This window comes from Panthera tigris, chromosome B2 (assembly GCF_018350195.1).
Source record: "Panthera tigris isolate Pti1 chromosome B2, P.tigris_Pti1_mat1.1, whole genome shotgun sequence".
NCBI lineage: Eukaryota > Metazoa > Chordata > Mammalia > Carnivora > Felidae > Panthera > Panthera tigris.
This window is the reverse complement of record NC_056664.1, coordinates 134,447,782-134,467,667: the sequence shown is the minus strand read 5'-3', so window position 1 is coordinate 134,467,667 and position 19,886 is coordinate 134,447,782. Positions and strand designations below refer to the sequence as shown.

General features: G+C 46.2%; 1 protein-coding gene across 3 annotated transcripts; it reads right to left on the bottom strand.

The window, feature by feature from the left end:
• Positions 1 to 405: 405 nt before the first annotated feature.
• On the bottom strand, positions 406 to 19,668 carry IYD (iodotyrosine deiodinase). 3 transcript variants are annotated; one of them, XR_006217941.1, is made up of 6 exons: positions 19,408 to 19,585; positions 9,889 to 10,080; positions 7,247 to 7,406; positions 3,722 to 3,878; positions 3,226 to 3,637; positions 1,881 to 1,963 (listed from the first exon to the last, which is right to left on the bottom strand). XR_006217941.1 is itself a non-coding variant. In XM_007086887.3 (5 exons), the coding sequence occupies exons 1-5, from the start codon at positions 19,583 to 19,585 to the stop codon at positions 1,781 to 1,783; spliced, it is 870 nt and encodes a 289-aa protein (XP_007086949.2). In that variant the 5' UTR covers positions 19,586 to 19,668; the 3' UTR covers positions 406 to 1,780. The 3 variants fall into 3 exon arrangements, 1 of the variants encoding a protein (XP_007086949.2); XR_006217942.1 differs by having other exon boundaries at positions 1,897 to 1,963; positions 3,277 to 3,637; XM_007086887.3 differs by lacking the exon at positions 3,226 to 3,637 and having other exon boundaries at positions 406 to 1,963; positions 19,408 to 19,668.
• Between the last annotated feature and the right edge of the window lie 218 nt (positions 19,669 to 19,886).

The window sequence follows — 19,886 nt, the reverse complement described above, 5'->3', positions numbered from 1 at the left end:
GTGCTCACAAGGAGGGGCTTGGGGGCAGAGGGAGAGGGAGACAAGGAATCCGAAGCAGGCTCCAGGCTCCGAGCTGTCAGCACAGAGCCTGATGTAGGGCTCGAACTCACAAACCATGAGATCATGACCTGAGCTGAAGTTGGCTGCTTAACCGACGGAGCCACCCAGGCGTCCCCCAATTTCTTTGCATTGAAACGCCAAAGTCTGTTTATTAATCTGATACTTGGAATTCAGAGTATCTTTTCCCTGTTTAAAAAAATCTGAAATACAGTGGTTAGGGTCCCATAGGCTCGCAGCCCGTGTAAGACTAATAAGGCCATAGTTAGTTAAAACAATGCTCGTTTACAATAAAGAGTACAGGACAAACACCTGTCATAACACTAATTAAAAAACTGGAAACAGATGTAAGAAAATTTTCATTTATTAAAATCTGTAGCCTTGGGGAAAAGCATGTTTAGAGAACAATGAAAACACAGATGGAAGACTTTGGAGATTCCAAAGGAGACTTCTAGATCCTTCAAAGAACTTGGGAGGTCGAGGGTCACAGGTTCTTGTAACATCTAATTATATTTTAAGGGGGGGAAAAAACGTCCTCCTTTGATACAGGTTTGTCTCCAGCTCTGACTCTCGTCAAAAATACCAAGGGCTTTTCCTAAATTGTGTATTCACATGTGGAATGAAAAGAGGCCGAAGAGATTTTTCTTGAGGAAACTGAGGAAAAAGAAGAGGAGAAGGGTGGTGGAGGGGAGAAAGAGCTGTGTAGGGCTGCTTGACAAAAACGGACCTGAGCTACATGTGCCTGTGTGTGCAGAGTCCCGGGAAGGGAAGACAGAGCGATCGGTGAAAGATGGGGTCTGGCGTTCCCAGCCTAACACCTCGCACCCCCACCAGTCCCAAACTGCTTGAGTGCCATCTGCACAAAAGGGATGCATCTTCTGTGGTCTGGAGCAGAAAAGAAGAGAGACATGGTTCAGTGCGGGGTATGGAAAACAGTGCCCTTCGAGAAAAATTGTAGTATCAGCCAACTGCGGTGGTACAAATACTCCCACCACGGGAGATTCCAAGAAGCAAATGGTTTAACAGCTGGCTCACCAAATTCCTGAATATTGAACAATCCGCTTCCGCAGGCTGGTGCGAGCCAGCTCCAACGCACCGCCAGATGACACGACTGTCCCCTTACGTGTTCGCATGGTTGCCAGTTCAGGTTCACCTGCTCGGCGTGCACTCGTTTGTTCCGGGCCCGGGACGCTTTCATTAGTTTGCTAGTTGCTTGCTAAAAACTGGCAGGATGTCCATGAAGTCCAGTAAAAGAGTGGATCTCAAAAGCCCATCCGTGGCCTAAGAGCCGCCAGAAATCAGAGGGCAGAGGCTATCTGATTAGTCTAAATGCAAATTCAAGAACGATCACATAGCTGAGTTCTTGGGGCCACATTAAACTCTCTGATGAATCTTTGCTGTATACGAGCTTTTAGGGTGTAAGAGAGAAAAAGAATCACCAGGGATTTTTCTGGAACAATTTTAAAATCTTGCAATTGTTCTTAGTAAAATTTGCATGCATCCCCAAAGCAGATGGGAAATGAAAGACAAGCACCTGTCGTCCTCTTACTATAATATGTTCACCTCGTCACGCTAGGAGCTTCTCAGACTCCTGCGGAAAGGTTTCTTGAGCGGAGGGAGGTGCTGGGGAGACCTAACACCCGTGGGAAGAGCAGCCCGCAGACCCAAGAGGGACAAGAGAGGACCAGGCCGTCGTCTGTCCGCATCCCAGATGGGCTCCCGCCTACACGATCACCCTGATCTGATCCACGGGCTTCCGCGTTAGGTTGGGCACCGTGGCCTCTTTGCTGGCGTATCCCACGGGGAGGAGCATCAGCAGCTTTTCGTTTGTGGGGCGGCCCAGGAGCACCCTCAGACGGGGACCACAGTTGAGAGGTGTGGTGGTGACAGTCACCAGTCCCGCATTCTACGACAGAAGGGGAGAGAATACAGTGTCAACTCAATGGAAGTCACGACTTTGCTTGTGGCCTGGGGACATTCCGGTCCCCATTAGGCCTGCTTGTCCCATCATTTCCCTGCAGCTGGGCAGCAAAGAGCCCGCCAGCTTGGGCAGGTGGACCTTAAACCTCACCTGTTCTCCTCAACCTCCCTAGTCACCACATTCTTTGAACCAAACAGTAAGAAGCTTCTTGAAGAAAATACTCGTCCTATTCGTCATTGATGGTTAAGACACAGGAATGGTTATTTCATGGAAGGAAATTTGGGGGGTCCAAATATACCCAAGGAAGGGGTATACCCTCAAACAACAGGGAGTTCCTATGCTTATATAACCAGCAATGCAGGCGGAGGACCACCCCAGCCGAAAATACCTACGTCCAGTGACAGAGGCTCAGTAGCCTGGCATTACTCCCTCAACCTGTCTACGAGCCCCTCCGGATAATAAACGCCTAATAAAAATCACATGCAGCTTCAAGATGCTTCCCAAGCTACCTCCCTCCCCTCTGATTTCCCAATCAGAGGGTCACCGCTAAGCCTGAGCCAGACAGAAGTTCTAGAACTGCCTTTGAGAGTCCTACAGGACAGGCTCTTTGGTCCGGTCGCTATGTGATCTGTGCAGATGGGGAGCATCAGGAAGATTCCTCTTTCCTCCCTCGCAAATAGGACCTAGGCTCAGAATCATGCCTGAGGCGACGCTAGAGGGCAGCAAACTCAATACTAACGTGACAAGGCTGCTGATTCAGAGCTCAAAAATCTCTGTGAACCGTTTGCTTCTTCCGGCAGATGAATGAATGAACGGGGCGTCCGCGTGGTCCGATGTTGCACATCACTTCCTTTATCTGCATGCTCACAGCATTAGGGAGGAAGTGAGATACCACTTTCTCTAGGTAAACTTTTCAAGTAATCTAAAAGCCTCTTCCTCTTTTGTGTTAGCCACGACTGTATTTTGCAAGGTATTTTCGCCATATAAAGTTTGCTTCGAGTTAGTGAAGAAGCGTGTAGTTTTTTGGACTCGATTGTCGCTTGGAAGTATGATCACTCTCACTTACCATCTTGTTTGCCTCGTTTCTTTTACGTGCTCACTGTCTCTCTCTACCCCAGGACCCCAGTCCCCGCCAGAATGCACGCACAGTTCATGAGGCAAGACCTCCCTGGTGCCCTCCCCCCTCCCCTCGGACCTGCCACACAGAAGGAGTTGAGTGAATGAACTGAATCCTGTAAAAGGTGTACCTCAATCTGCTCTGTTTCATGCTTAGCATTGCTCCAGCGACCCCCACATACCGCAGAGATGGAATTGTTTAAAGCACGTAGATGTCTTTCCAGCGCAAGGCCACGTAAGCTCGACTTTCCAGGGAAGGAGCTCTGGGAGAGCCTTCTCTTTATAGCTTTTTAATCATGCCACCGGCTCGGACGACAGCCAGCCCAGCAAGGCAGCATGCCTGCCGAAACCCTTGGAGCTTCGCGTCGTTACAGACGAAGGCAAACGCAGTGGCCATTTTCCTGAGCCTCAAGTGATGTTTCCAGAAGAGGATTCTAGCACGTTGCACCAGGTTTCCAGGGGCGTTTTTCACACCAAGCTACATGTCTTAGGAGTCCGACTTTAGATGAACAGCTTCCAAGTGTCTCTCAAATAGAAACTCCGCTGAAATTTGTGAAGAAGGCCACTGTTTGGCTTTCCAGGATCGCTCCTCTCTTTGGGGCGGGATGGGGGGGGCGGGTAACATACCTGAAGAGCAGCCAGGAGGATGCCACAAGCAATGGAAACACTGATCTCATTGTAGTAGTGGACCTTTCTTTTGCCACTTGCCGCAACACCATGTACTTGTTTGAAAATCAGAATCAGAACAGGTGCTGTGTCCAAGTACTCCTTAACCCAATTGGTTCTGAAGCGAAAGAAAGATAGTCCAGAGACTCTTTGCTCTTAATGAGTTTTGTTCTTTTTTTTCCCCTTTACAACCTTATCTTATTTACATCTAAAATAAAAGCACTTCCTGTCTTTTATGTTTAAATGGAAAAAAAAGGCTTTCGGTTGTTTACTTGTGTCTTCGCTATAGTGTTCTGTCCAAGGTCATTCAAGTCAATAAGCATGTGTTAACGAGGGCCTAGTGTAGCAAGGCACATGAAATGCAAAGGCACAAACAAGGAGCCTATAACCCAGAAGGCAGTGTGTAAAATTTAGCAAGCTAAAACCCGGTAGGTGATATTAAAGAAATATAAGTCAGTTGCATTAGGAACCCTCCAAATGAAGCGTTGGTAATTTCGAATAAGAATATTAGAAGAGCGTTTCCAAAGTTTCCCTCGAGGTGGGGTGCTGGAGACTGGATGGAGAGGGGCACTGGGGAAGGACATCTTAGTGAGTCAACGAGTAAAGGCAGAGTCAGGACGGAGGACGCTTGGCAGGTCGGGGAGTTTCCAGAAGCCCGATAGGCTGGAGGATGGGGTGCGAGGTGGAGCACGGGTGGGCTGGCAGGTTACGCACGGATTTTGCAGAGTCCTGGACTTCGTGTGGGAGGTGATGGAGAGGGACTATAAGCTTCTGAACAGAAGCATCACATGATCAGATCTGTTTTAGGAAGAGGTAGATTGGTGTGGGCAAGGGGCAAGCTCAAGGGGGACCAGAAGGTAGACAATAGCAATGGGCCAAGGGAATTCGGGAAGGCGTAGAAGCTGGAGCTGACAGGTCTGGTACAGAAGCAAAGGAGAAGAAAAAGGTGATGGTGAAGTTTAACCAAAATGACAGGTGCAAAGATGGTGATGTTGCCAGCCCAGTGATGGAGAAAAGGAAGTGAACTTTGTGAGAGTGGGAGATAATTCACGTGAGGTATAAATACGAAGTTGAGAGTCTTGCTTGCCAGCTAAGGAGCATATCTTTCTCTATCCCGTTACCCTAATCCATACATTTGGCGAAAGCTTTATTCTAGCTCAGATACTCAAAGTGCTACCCATGCAATGATATACGTTAGAACTTTTCTTGGGCCACATTATGTCATTAATAAACAAGAGGTGATTTCACCTTAAGCCTAGCTGTGTGTCACTATTTTCAAACATACTAAACTCACTTGTGCGGTTTTCTATGGTTCCTCTTATGCTATTAACTTCTACAGGTCACATTTTCCAAGCTGCCTTTTCATGCTTCAGCCAGTTTCGCCACATTGGGCTGTTACCAATTCTCTTCCCCTCACGAAGAGGAAGAATGCTCGTTGTTCAGAAAGAAGATAAACTCAGGGAGCCCGACGGGTTTTGTCATGCTGGGCAACCTGCTCGACCTCCCTTGGCTCAGTTCCCGCATATGTAAAACATGCTGTCGCGCACGTTCACCTCATACAGCTATCGTGAGGGTGATATCGGTCAAATATATTAAGGGCTTAGAAAAGTACCCAGTACACATTGCTGTGTGTGTGTTAGCATTATTATGGTCACCGATATTATGTTGCAGTGAATAATTCAAAAGAAATTAATGTAAGACAGAGATGAAGCAGTGTGCCTTTGTTCAAACGCAGATTAATACTTTTTAATGATTTTTGTACTTTTTTTTTTTTTGGTCTAAATGTACACTGGTATCTAATATTTCTGGCTTGCTCAGGTTCACAAGAATTTATTATGACATCACATGACCGTGGATAAACACACGGCAGTGAGACTTATTAATAAAGGGACAACTAGCACCTTCTGCCTAGGATGTCAGGATATATGTTCATTTGCAGCTCAATTTAACATCTATTCAACTGCCTACTCTGCAACCGCACTACGCTAGATGGTGTAAGACATTTTTAAACCTGGACCCCTAGCGTTTTATGTATGTATGCGCGTGTTCGTATCGACCGCAAAGAAAGTCCATAAGGCTTCTAAAATATGGCCTATGCAATGAGAAGAAAAGTAAGCCAATAAGCAAAATGCTATGTGATGAAATGGCCATTTTAGATGCACAGAAGGTACCTATTAGGGGCTTTGAGCACAGAGACAAGAGAGCGACTAATTCTGCCTTCATTGGGGAAAACGTCAGGGGCCAGCAGCGTTTTGTAAGCACTGTGCACGCATAGAGCAGGACATCTCTCTAAGGGTAGGAACTCAACTTTTATCCATCCCATTTTTCCCATGAATATGCAGCGAGATTTTTATATTTATTATTAATATTCTGCACTAGTTCCAGAGCATGGTAATAAGTTACATTTCCATAAGGGCGTCTGTTTAATAGGGTTTAAACATCTTAGGTAAGAAAATGACCTCTGGGGCCAAATAAATGAAACAGGAAAAGAGCCAAGAGACCCTCTTCTCATCACCCAGCCCTGAATACTCCTCCCTTGCCCCCAGGGCTGCAACCTGGTCACCTTTACTTGCTTTTCTCTTATCACAAGCTTGTGTCACACTGGGGTGTCGGATAATACCCCATAACACCCCAGGACTGGCCACCGAAGGCCGGCGGCTGGGACCAGCGGTGTGAGCGCCCTTGCACTCCAAATGCCAAAGACTAGAGCAAGCTTCCCTTCTCAGAAAGAAAAACCAACATCTCTGCCCATTGTCCCTTCTCACACTCAGCCTCAGAGCGCGCTGGAGGGGAAAGGAAGTGGCCTTTATGGGGAGGGCCGTGGTTATAAAGAGGACTCCATAAATGACAAAGCAGAGTCTAAACAATGGAAGGTGACGGCCGTGATGACAAAAGTGACAGAGAAGTTATGGAATGCATCTGAGACATTATGAGGGATGACTGCCCCTCAATGGGCAAACAGGACTCCACACGTGGCTGGCAGGGGCAGCTATGAGAGAAAATGGACACCTGCAGGGCCTCCCCCAGGGCGCGAGGGCTCAGGCTTAAACCTAGTTACAGTGAGTTCCCCCACGCTTCTTTCCTAGAGATAAGGAAGCCCACACAGTTACTGATGCCTAAGAGATGCCATACTTGCACGGATTGTTTGCTCTTACTAACCATGTGCTAAGATTACTTGGAAGATGTTATCACTTTAGCAAATGTAATTTACTTCAGCCAAGGTCCCGAGACATCTTTATGCCACGATCTTACACTCTAGATGGGAGAAAAGCGAAGTGAGTCCTCAAAGGTGTGTTTATGACTACTTGGGTAGAAGACTGTTTGTTTACCAATGATGCCACTTCCTCCTTGTCATCACCATTCTATGTGCTTACAAGCAGGCTTGCACATTTAATTTTCATAACGAAGTAAATCCTAGGTAGTCCCATTTTCCAGATGAGGAAACTAAGGCACAGAAGAGGTTAATCATCCCATCAACTCTTGTACCTCAGTTTCTTCAGGTCCGTAACCCATTGGCGTCCCATCCTTTTCAAGTAGTTTATTTCTTCCTCCTCCTCGATGATCTCCCGAATCTTATGTTTCACGTCCGGGTCCTTCACAACCACAAAGGTCCAGGGCTCCGTGTGGGCCCCACTTGGGGCAGTTCCTATCATCCATAACATTAAAAGCAGAAATGGAAACACGAAAATGTGAGAATGGTCATTAAGAATGGGTATAGTAACTCACACTCGCTGAAAACGAAGTTCAATCACCTGGTGAGCAAAGTGCTTGGTCACGGATTCTGGTACGTGGCTGTCCTCTCTGTTTCATTCTACATCACTTTAGGGGCTACAAACCAACTAACTGAGGTCGAGGCCAGTGGTTCCAGGGCTATGGGGATTTATCACCACTTCTCTAAGTATGTGGGGGGGAAACATTCCTATGTAAGGGAACTAAGGGAACCCAGAAGGGAAATTCTAACAGCCCAAATGCTCCAAAATGTTGTTTGTTTTGATATTATTTTTCTAAGATGATTTATTTGGAGAGAAAGCATGACAGGGAGAGGGGCAGAGAGAGAGGGGGAGAGAGAGAATCGATGTGGGGCTCCAACTCACAAACCGTGAGATCATTGACTTGCACCGATACCAGGAGTCGAGCACTTAACCGACTGAGCCACCCATGTGCCCCTTGATATTCTTAGAAAAGGATAGAGTCATGAAGCTCGTTGAAAATGGTAACATTGAAATGGTCAAATGGCTTTTAAAACACCCATGAGAGGGACGCCTGGGTGGATCAGTCAGTTGGGTGCCTGACTCTTGACTTCGGCTGGGGTCATGATCTCGAGGTTCAGGGGTTCGAGCACGGTGGTGAGCTCTGGGCTGGTGGAGCCTGCTTGGGGTTCTCTCCCTTTCTCTCTGCCCCTCCCCGGCCGGCTCACTCTCTCTCTTTCTCTCTCTCTCAAAATAAATAAACAAACTTTAAATAAAGGGAAAACACCACTCACGAGAAGTAACTCAACTATACATTGTTTGGTACCTGTATCAGGACGCTGAAGGCAGCACTGTGGGGTTTGTGGTCCCACTGGAGACACATGAGAACTCTTGGCCCTGGGTGCTCAGTACACGAGAGCCTGTCTCCCGGCTCTCACGGGCTATGGGAAGCCTCAGCCCACACTTGGATCAGCCCCAGGATCCTGGTACAGAGCTTAGTAGTGTATCTCAGTGCCCAAGGAGCTAGAATCCCCTTTCAGACTCCAACCAGGCCCAGCTTCTGATCTAGGTGTCACCCTGCTGTCTTAGAGATGGCCCGCTGTTCCCAGCCAGAGACCACAAGGACCCACGAATAGGTTATTTCAGAAGCAACTATTCCATTCTTCCTGGTGAGTAAGTTAATGGCAGAAGCTCTACACCAGGGGGGTCAGGACTGCCTGCTTGATGGGGCTCTTGTTGTCACCCACACTCCCTACAGTCAAGACAGCATGATTGGATTGTGAAATGCAAGTCAAGAGCTAAACGTAAAGCCCATTCACAATGGCCATGCAATAATCTTTGCAAATGAACTTAAATGTGATTTATATAGGAGTAATACTCCAATCAGAGGAGACTCTCAAATAGGGGATTTCTCTGACATCTGCTTCCCCCCTTTTTTCTATAATTCTTTTATTTTCCTCTGTGGAAATATCAATTCATGTTGAAAATGGGTTTGTCTTGGGGTGCCTGGGTGGCTCAGTCAGTTAAGCGTCCGACTTCAGCTCAGGTCACGATCTCGTGGTTTGTGAGTTCGAGCCCCACATCGGGCTCTGTGCTGACCGCTCAGAGCCTGGAGCCTGTTTCAGATTCTGTGTCTCCCTCTTTCTCTGACCCTCCCCCGTTCATGCTCTGTCTCTCTCTGTCTCAAAAATAAATAAACGTTAAAAAAAAAAAAAAGAAAATGGGTTTGTCTTGCTGTGGTTTACTTTGCAAATTCATGTAGGTAAATTTTGCTAGTTTATTAGAAAATAGTACTAGAGCGTGTAATCTAAAAAATTTGGTTCTGAAAAGAGAAATGCACAAATGTGAGTGAGCCTGTGTGTGTGTGTGTGTGTGTGTGTGTGTGAATGTATTTTAAGAGGGGGGTAAAGTAAGGGGATGTTTCTCTTCCAATGCATAATAGTATGTTCAGAAATTTTTTTTAAATGTTTTTATTTATTTTTGAGACAGAGAGAGACAGAGCATGAGCAGGGAAGGGGCAGAGAGAGAGGGAGACACAGAATCGGAAGCAGGCTCCAGGCTCTGAGCCATCAGCACAGAGCCCGATGCGGGGCTTGAACTCACAGACTGTGAGATCATGACCTGAGCCAAAGTCAGACACTCAACCGACTGAGCCACCCAGGTGCCCCAGAAATTTTTATTTTTAATAAAAGATCCTAATATCCAGTAATTTCAGAAGTTTTAAACTGTTGTCACATCTGGTCCCAGGTAGTTTGTAATAGTCAAAAGTTTGTAGAAAGTGGAAATCATTATGTTTCTGGCAGTCAGTCAACACCAGGGTAAGATTTTATAAATAAACGTATCACCCTAGGCTTTATTCAGTGTGTTTGAACTTCAGTAGTGCTCCAATATTGTGACTTGCAGCTGACATTCTCAAAAGCACAACGTGCAGTTACAGACCTGCTGTTTTGATGACATTATCAATGACTTCCATGGGGACTTGCTCACTACTTATGAATCTCACAGACCGTCTTTTACTGAGAAGTGCATAAAATTCCTGGGATCTCTTCACCATTTCCTTCTCAGGATACCGGGTGTGGGAGAATGGAATATGTTCGACGTCTTCCTCTGACTCTTGCCGGTCATTGGCACCTACAAATAAGAACAAAAAAGGCAACAAACTAAATTGCACTTCTTGGTCACGAAGGAGAGCAGAATATGTCACCCCGTGGTACGCCTCTTTGGCACAAGGATTATTTTGAGCCGATAATTTTTAAGAAACAAAAGACACAAGAAAAGTGCTGAAAACCAGAGTAGAAGTTACCTTTTTGTAAGGGACGTGTACTTTTGTGAAGGAAATCCCCACCCACAAGCCTTCCCTGTACCAAGAAGGAAAGGATGACCCTGGCAAGAAAGTCTTATCAATGGAGAAGGTGGACTTAAATCTGTACAACCGCCTTACCCCAGCTTAAAACACTGTGCTTTTCTTGATAACCTCCCCTAACTGGATCCCCTTCCCCTAACGTCTTTCTTTTGTCTTTAGTTGAAAATTGTATTTATTTAAGTAGTGACTTGGGCCATTTCAGGGACTCACTCAAGTTTCCTGGGCCTGTCCCATGTATACGGTAGGTATACATGTGATTAAGCTCCTATTTCTTTTTCTCCTCTTAATCTATCTTTTATTATGGGGGGGGAGGGGGGAGGGGTCTCAGCCAAGAACCTAAAAGATAGAGGGAATATTATTTCTCCTCTCCTACAGTCATAAGATGGCCAGTGGGGAGAAAGAAATAAAGTTCTCAAAAATGTCTGCAAGATTATCAGCTCAAAAGAGTCAATAAAAAATGAAAAGAATTGGTCTACAGAATTCTGAACTCTGGTCTTGACTACTGACTATCCAAATTCCACTGATTATAAATCAAGAAAAAGAAAGTTTTACCTACACAAAGATGAGGAATGAAAATTTCTATTAATGGTGAACTAGTTTGTTTGAAACAATCTCGCATGAGCTGAAAACCAGTAAAATCATGAAATAAAGTACTTTTAAAGTCTTTAAAAAAATCAGTATATTGCTGACAGTGTAGTAAGAAATTCCCAAGCCAAAACTGAAGGGAAATACGAATCTGCAGGTGGGTGAGCACAGAAGCCACATTTCTTCTGACAGTACTTGCCAATCTCTACATATTTGCATTTTTATTTTCATATTTTCAGGGATTGAGGATGATAGGAATCAAAGCCCAGGCCTATACACAATGGGAAGGCTAATAAGCTGGGACCCCAAGATCACATCCTCAAAGAAAGAATGAATTCTAAGTAAATCAGCCCCCAAGCGGTAATACCATTTGGTGGGTCCTGCCTCAAACTTGAACTTGGAATTAGGTGGTCCTGCCTGAAAATACTTCCATTGCCTAGCAAGAGCAAATGTCAATACACAAGTAATTTTAAGTATAATTACCAGCGATGCACCAAATACAATCAGGCATAAAAAGAAACAAAACATTTTGAGCAAGAAACAACAGAATTGATGTTTAAAAACAGAATCAGATTTCCTATGTCTCCAAATATTGGAATTATCAGACTCAAAAGATAAAACAACTACGATTACTATATTTAGAACTCATAGATCTGTAGGGTACAGGAAATGACAAAAAGTGACAAAGAAAATATGAGAACCTAAACTTCTAAAACTGAAAATTAAAGTAACAGAATTAAGAACTTAATGGATGGATTTAAAGCAGGATGGATTTAGGATTTATACATACCTAAAGAAAAAAATTAGCGAACTGGAAGATAACTCAGAAGGAAATATCTAGAGCAAGGAGAAACTAATAGATAGAAAACATAAGAGTGAGAAAAAACAAAGCAGAGTGATATATATATTGGAGGGAGACAAAAGTGAAGTGGTCGAGACACCACTGAGAAGCCAGGGCAGAATGCTGGCCCGGACTAGGTGGGCCACAAAAGAATGACAAATTCTTGGAGATCCTGGAGATACAAATGGTAAGACCTGCCGAGGTGTGTGGTCAGGAGTGGTGGGAGAGAGGGACTAGAGATGAGTCCCAGGGGGTGGGCTTTAGCACCTGAGGAGAGAGTGGGACCATCTACTGAGACAGAGGATGAGCAATGAGCCATCTGGGGGAAGTAGGGGTATGAATCATCAGTCTATCACATTAGAGATGCCTGTGAGTTGTTCAAGCAAAGATGTCAAGCGTGAGGGGTGCCTGGGTGGCTCAGTCGGTTAAGTATCCGACTTCGGCTCAGGTCATGATCTTGCAGTTTGTGGGTTTGAGCCCCGCATCAGGTTCTGTGCTGACAGCTCAGAGCCTGGAGCCTGCTTTAGATTCTGTGTGTGTGTCTCTCTCTCTCTGCCCCTGCCCTGCTCAAACTCTGTCTCTGTCTCTCAAGAAGTGAATAAACATTAAAAAATATATATTAAAAAAAAAAAAGATGTCAAGTGTGAAAGTAAAAGTCTGAGTCCAGAAGGTGGGACTTTGGGAACCCTCACATAAAGATGAGAATGACAACAGGAACAGAAGAAAAGAGCAAAAGGGATCCAGTGCCTGGCCCTGAGGGTCTGGGACGTTCCAGGTGGAGTTCAGGTAGAGAATTACCTTTCTCCTTCACTCGCATGCACATACTGTACTTCACTCCTTGCTCTCTCGGAAGACTGACCCGGGAGGGAAAGTCAAGAAGAAATGACTTCAAAGACGCTGAAAACCCCAATGACAATACCAGCAAGTACTGTGGTTTCCTCACCACTGTTAGTGAGAAACTTCTTTATCTGTATAAAGTTTACTAGCAGCCAGGGCAGTTCACACATTTAATGAGAAGGACCATCAACAGTTGCTCAGTTAAATGAGGCGGGTATGATGGGGGAGGGGCAGCAAACACCTACAGGTTTCTGGCAATCGATTCTGAACCCAACCCAGATGTCATCAATGCCAACCCTGAACTTAGCAAATGTGTAAACAGACTTTTAACGCCCGTGCATCCTTTCACGTCATTTGTTACGAAGTCTGGCGACTTCTGTCCTTAGCAAGTGGTAAATGAGTAAATGCATGAAATGCCTCACTAACCGTGTGAGAGACAAGTTACCAACTCTTAATATCCATTCAGCATTTGTATAAACTAAAGCCAGCCCAGGTTCATGACTTGGCAGTTTCCACAGCTCGTAAAGTCCAAGGTAAACATTCCCACTGTAGCAGAATGAAGCAGCAGCTGCCTGGATGTTATCAGCGAGCAGGGTAGATGAATGGCCAGTCAATGGATTGTCCTGAAAGGCTTGCTGTTCCTGGAGCCTCTCCCAGGGCAGATGGTCTACATTTGGCCAGTGGAGGGGTGGGGGGGAGGAAGGGGGCAGGCTTGGAGAGAAGGCACCCAGGGAACTGCAGGGCAGTGAACCGATACCAAAGGTACCACCTTTTCCCTCCCCCCTGACCTCCTCACTCCAAGAGGAGAGAACAGCCTCTGTAAACTCTAGTCATTCTGCCTCCACGCTACACAGCCAAGCCTCTCTAGAGGATTCATTCGAGCATAAAGCCCACATATTTCAAAACAAATGGATGCTATTATAGTCTACGTTTTGATCGCAACCTATACTGCCACACTTGGGGTTTGGTATTGACACCCAGGACAATTCACCTTTCATCCTTGCTTTAATGCCAAGGATCTCTAAACTGCACCATTAGGTCCAACAGCCAAGAAGCTCTAGGCCGTGTGTATTCTCTCATGGTTAACACAGAGGTATTTTTGTGTTTGTTCGTTTGGGGCTGCATCTCCACATAAATTGCTTTTGTGTTTTTTGGAGTTCTACTTCAAAATCTTTGCAAATGAGCCAACTAGTTTCTAGCTATGAAGCTAGAAGGCCAATTTGTGTCACATCATCCTTGTCCCCTTCTTGGCATTTTGGGGAACATTGAGAAGCAATATTAATATGGCTGAGAGGGAGGCAGCTCTTGCAGGAGACAAATGCTGAAGGTGAGGATGACGCGAGGTCAGGGCTCCACACCTGCCCTGAGAACACCTCCTTCCCAGCTGCCTTAGCCGTCACTCTGTTTCCACGTAGGGCTGTCAATTGTCCAGCTCCCTGCAGTATATTTCACCAGCAGCTCCCGAGGTGTGTGGGGCCTGAGGAATCGGGGGGGTGGTTAGTGGAAAGTTCTTGAATAGAGCCATGCTTTTGTAGGGACTCAGGGCAGGGCAGGCTGCCCCAAAGTGTGCCACAAGGGCATACTGATTATTTTGAACTGAAGCTACTTAGGAAATAGCCAGTACAGGAAGGACACTCTGACCTCCTCTGTCTCCCTGAAAGCAGAGAATAAATCTCTCATATGAAAGGTACTCTCCCTGTACCAGAAAGTAGAGAGAGATCCTTATCGCCAGAGACATGAACTTTACAGCCAAGAAAGCTTTAGAAACAAATCTTGTTACTTTTTACTAATCTACTACCTCAGCCCAAATTCTGTTTAGAATTTCTTACTAATTGAAGCTCCCAAACATTTCTTTGTCCTGTTGATTCCTCACAAGTTTATTGTCTCTGTCTAAAATGTGTAAAATCTGCCTGCCTTGATCATTTCTTTGGGTCTCAATTTTATTACTGAAACTGTAGGCACATGTAATTGTTTGTTCCCGCCTGTTAATCCGTCTCATGGCAATTTAATTCTTAGATCAGATGTAAGAATCTTGACGGGTAGAGAGAAATTTTTCCTCCCCTGTGCTATCCTGAATGAATTTGACAGAACTTGTTTCTGAGCCCCATCATCTCTTGTGGTATCCCCAGTGCCCCCTGTGTTGGTCCACCCTCCCCCCTAGGGCTCCCCCGGACTTGATCTCAAAGACAATGACTCCATTCAAGTCCTTTCCCTTTGCTAATCTCTCATCTCAATCTACCTGCCCTTTGCCCTAAAACCTTAAGGTCTTACAGGAATCTTGGTAAACTAACCTTTCAAAATTAGCCATGTAAAAGTATTAATGGGTGTATGTGTCAAAGGATAATGAAATGCAAAGACAAAGCCAGACTTGTTCCTTCCTATATCAAAGGAGAATCTCTGTGAACACAGTAGAGTGTTGACCTTTTATAGTATTTTGGGGTATTTTTGGCAGTGGTGTGCTGGCAAACCAGCCCCAGGAGAGGGGTGAGGAGGCCTGATTTGCAGCACTTGCCAATTTCCATTGAGCAAATACTCCCATCATGGCCTGACGTTAAGCTGATGAGTGAAAAATGGCTCACCATGTTCCTGAATATTTAACAGTTGGTTCTTGCTCCTCCCATTGTCTAGCTCTAGCCCACCACTTGGTTGAGAAGCTTGGAGTTCAGGAATTAGTGGATTCCCTGGAGTGTAAAAAGATTGATATCATCTGTAGGAACAGCGTTACTTGTTTGAAACTGTTGTTGATTGGTTGGCGCCCAGAGGGGCTGGTACTGAAGTGAATCCATCCCTGATTGGCTTTCAGAGGTAAGAGGCTGCCACTGATTGGTGGGTTTGCTAAGCTTTTACTGAGGTGAGTTGTCCTCTATTCGTTGAACAGGTTTGAAACCTCTTCCAACGGCTGCTCATTATCATGGGTACATAAAAAAACTGTCCTTCCCCAAGTCTGTGGGAACATTTTAATTCTCAGGTGTTACCCACACAGGCCATAATTTTAACACAGGCCTTTTTTTTTTTTTTTTTTTTTTTTTTTTTGTAACGGCCAGCCACAAACCCTGAAATTGCTTATTACCATTCTCTACATACAAATATATCCCATACATATACATATGCATACAGAGATGTATCAATTTGTGTGTGAGATTTGTAAAATTATATACATATGCATACATGCGTATCTATGTATATATCTATCCTCATCACTGAGCTCACTTTTCTAACACATGGTTCTTTCTTGCCTCTCTCCTCCACTACCTTTCCTGCTTTCCATTGGTATGACTGAGTTTTCCCCATTTTATCTTTTCTCACTTGGAAGTTACACAGTGTGTTAGGTAGAACCATATAAAATTGCTAACACAAGCCTTTCTTTAAAAAAAAATTTTTTTTAATGTTTATTTTTGAGAGAGAGAGAGAGCAAGCAGGGGAGGGGCAGAGAGAGAGGGAAGACACAAAATCTGATGCAGGCTCCAGGCTCTGAGCTGTCAGCACAGAGTCTAATGCGGGCTCGAACTCATAAGCTGTGAGATCATGACCCGAGCCAAAGTCCGACGCCTAACCAACTGAGCCACACAGGCACCCCTAACACTAGCCTTTCTTAGTAGTGACTAGACAATCCGGGACCAAATTTCAATGAGGACAGTAGTTTTTAGATGGTCAGTAAAGCTAAGTGAAGACATATCCCCGCCAGTATCAAAACAAACACATCCTGATGAGATGTGTTCCCTCTATCTTCTCTTCCTATCTCCATTTCCATGAGCTTCCAAGAACCTGGGCCTGACTAGAGCATGTTTGTACAGGATTTATGGCTCACTTTAGGGAGACAATCCGAGCCTTCCTCTTTGTCATTTCTCCTCCTTAGACCTCTGCTACAGTTGAACAAGAAAATATTAACAAGACACACGTTTGACTGCTCCCTAAAGGAAGCCTGTGCCGAATGTCTATTTATTCTGAATTATGCCAAATTTATTCTCCAAGCAGCTCACACGCATGCTGATTCGGTGGAGTAAGAATTCTTTGTGAGCCAAAGCTGGAGGAGGTTGGGTTGGTACCCTTATTTTCCTTAACTCGCACTAGAATGGCCTATAATCTTTATTTTATTGTTTTGTCTCTTATAATTAATTTCCACATGGTTTGAATCTGGTATCCATTTGCCGTCATCAAAAGCATCTCCATGTTTCTTCAGTAATGGAATCCTTTCGGTTCTCCAGCTGATACCCCTACCCGGTCCCCTCTGAACCTTCAGTGCCAGCACTGAATCCTCTCTTAGACTGTATCTACCCATCCAGGGGTTAGACACAGGGACTCGGGTGGCAGAGAAACCTGGGTTTAAAAGTTGCTTCTCACCCATCACCTCTGAGACCTCAGTAGGTGTCGCTTAAGTGAACAAGAAAAATTCCGACAAGAGACTGAACCCTACATTCTGGGCAGAGGTGCCCATGGCTGCTGAGGAGGCCACTAAAGGTGCAATTTATTCTTCCATGTGAGGAACGAAGAACGAGGCAGAGGATTTTGCAAAAATGAACAAGCAGAACGAGACAGGGCCACACAGCTTTGCTCTGTGTTCCCAACGTTCAGTCCAGCCCCAGGTCCCTGGTTCCCCACCGGCCTTATCAACCCCTCTTGTACCCCCAAAGTCTGCAGATTGAGTGGGCTTTCCTTAAGGCACACTACCTCTGATCTCGCAGGGAATTTTTAGGCCCGCTGGTCATCTCCTGCCCTCTCTGTTCTAGGTTATTCTCCTATGAGAAATGCAGTCTAACAGCTGGCTATGTGCCTGGGTCCTGGCTCTATCACTACCTACTTGGGCAGGTGACTTAGCGGATTTGAGCCCCAGTTTCCTTATCTTTAATATGGGGATAATCATAGTGCCCACGCTGCTGTATTGGCTTGAAGATTGAGTGGTTTACTATACATAAAACGCGATGCTAAGTGGACACAGCCAGTGTTCTGTTAAGAGCCTGTTGTTGTCCATATCCTGGAGTTCCTTCCCCAGGTGGTCTTTTCTGCGGTCCCTTTTTCCCACCACAGATCCTCTTAGTTGCGGGTGCCCCCCGTTCTATGCTCAGTCTTATCACCAGCAAATATCCCGTTAGAGAACTCATCAGTTTTATAAGTTCCAAGTACCACCCTGTACTGGGACTATCCAACCCGTGTCTGCAACCTGGATCCCTCGCCTGGACCCCCTCTCCCTTTCTGCTTAGATGTGTCACCTTCTCAAATCCAACACGTCTTTGTCTATGTTCAACATCCTCTCTTGCCTAGCTCTTCTCCCCTCACCCATGTATGATAGGGTCCTTCCACCTCGGCCAGCCTCCAGCGCTTACCCTCTCCTTCTCCCCAGACTCAATTTATTACCAACCCCCGTTGTTCTTTCTTTAACTTCGCCCTGACTCACTCCTTCCTCTGCGCTCCCACTGCCACCACCACCCAGGCCATCCTTACCCGGGCAAGCCACCACGCGGCTTCATAACGGATGTCCCTTTGTTCAAGAAAAGTGCTTCTCAACTGGGCAGGATTGGCATTCGGGGGGGATGTCCTTCAGCGAGAGAGTGAGAGGGAGCCCTGCCAAGAGGCCGCCTGGGCTTGAATTTTCTGCAGTACATTCAGCATTGCTGGCTCCCCGCACTGAGCGCCAGCTGTATACCCCACCCCCAATCCTGAGATCAGGGCAACTCAGAACATGTGCACACATACGTGCCCATACACGAACACACCCACACACATGTCCAGGTGGCCTCTTCCCAGGCGGGGGCAGCACCGGTCCAGCTGAGAATCACTGAGCCTCTTCCAAATCGAGTCCATCCCACGAACCCACCTCCGAGGCACGTCCAACACTGATCACTCAAGGCTCCTCAAGAACATCTCCCTACCTGCTTCCTTACCACCTCTTCGTCCTCAGATCAGCCAGGACTGGGCCCATGGTCACCACCCCATTTCACTTCCCCCCTTCCCCCCACCGCCTTTACCACTGAGGTCTTCCCATCTCCTCCACATTTTTCTCAGAGGGTCCGTCCCTGCTCTTACGCTCGTTCTGCTCCTCTCATCTGAGGTGCCTCCTAACCATTGCTCTTCAGGTCCTATTAATTGGCCAGGCCCGATTCGTCCTTTCCCTGTTGCACCCCCATGCTCCCCGCACCTCTTTGAAGGCCCTGATGATCCCTTCAGCCCCTCGTTACTCCCTGATTGTTGCCTACTTCTTACCTTGTCCACTAAGTTGAACACCCAGCTTTGAGGACACAGGGCGACTGGCACAAGGAAGAGTAGTGAGCCCCTAGATCGATGCCACATTTTGCATTTCCAAGTCCTTGATTAAAACCTGGCCACTCTGGGGGCACTTGGGTGGCTCAGTCAGTTCAGCGTCTGACTCCTGATTTCGGGTCAGGTCGTGATCTCGTGGTTCGTGAGACTGAGCCCTGTATCGGGCTCTGTGCTGATAGCGTGGAACCTGCTTGGGATTCTCTCTCTTGCTCTTTCTGCACTCCCCTCCTCTCAAAATAAATAGATAAACATTAAAAAAAACAAACAAACCCACGACCCCTTTCCCCATGGCCACCACCAGCCTGTGATGTGCCCCTTGGCCAAGATTTTAACAGCCAGAGCAGGAATGGAGCTAGGGAAAATGTCAGCCTCTCAACAGCTCTTTACTGACTCTTGATCCAGAAATCAAGGGTGGGTTGGTGCCAGCAGGTGTCCCCTGAGAGAAATGATCTGTCTCTGATGACATAGTAGAGGCTGATGATGAAACTGACCCGCACGTGTTTCCTCCTCCCCAGAAGCCCTGCTCATCAGAAAAACGCAAACAGGAGAAGCTCAGTAGCCTGGCCAGTGTCCTTACCTTCTTCCCCTTGGTGGAGATCAGTATTGTCTTTTAGGTCCTCATCCACCCAGGGACGAACCTCGGCCCTGGCTCTGGGCTCCCCCTTCCGTCTCTTGCTGCTTCCATCACCATTCTTAAAGATCCACACGATCAAAATGCAGACAACTGCTACCAGGACTGGAGTCAGGAAAAACATGGTCGTAAGACTGACTCTCACTCTGAACAGCGCACACACTTCCCACACTGCACTTAAACAAACAGAGACAGGAACGAGGAATGAAGGAAGAGGGAGCTGTGGGAGGGACAGGGTGAACTCTGTGACTCTCAGAGGACTTTGCAAAGGAGCAAAGATCACGGCGTGTGCCCTGGGGGTGGGTTGTGGGTTTGGTAATGCCCAGGTGCATTCGCTTTTTAAAATCGTGTGCCCAAGAAATATAGGCGTAGACAATAAGTTCCAGAATGTGAGTAAATAGTTGAATGCGCTCGGGGTTGCTAAC

What these genes read in the sequence shown, in the direction of transcription:
- IYD (XM_007086887.3), bottom strand. Translation starts at nt 19,585, where the DNA reads ATGTTTTTCCTGACTCCAGTCCTGGTAGCAGTTGTCTGCATTTTGATC. An exon ending in TAATGTCATCAAAACAGCAG is followed by an intron (nt 7,407 to 9,888) that starts GTCTGTAACTGC and finishes TATGGATGATAG; the next exon opens with GAACTGCCCCAAGTGGGGCC. An exon ending in ACGGACCTGAAGAAACTGAG is followed by an intron (nt 3,879 to 7,246) that starts GTACAAGAGTTG and finishes CTTTCGCTTCAG; the next exon opens with AACCAATTGGGTTAAGGAGT.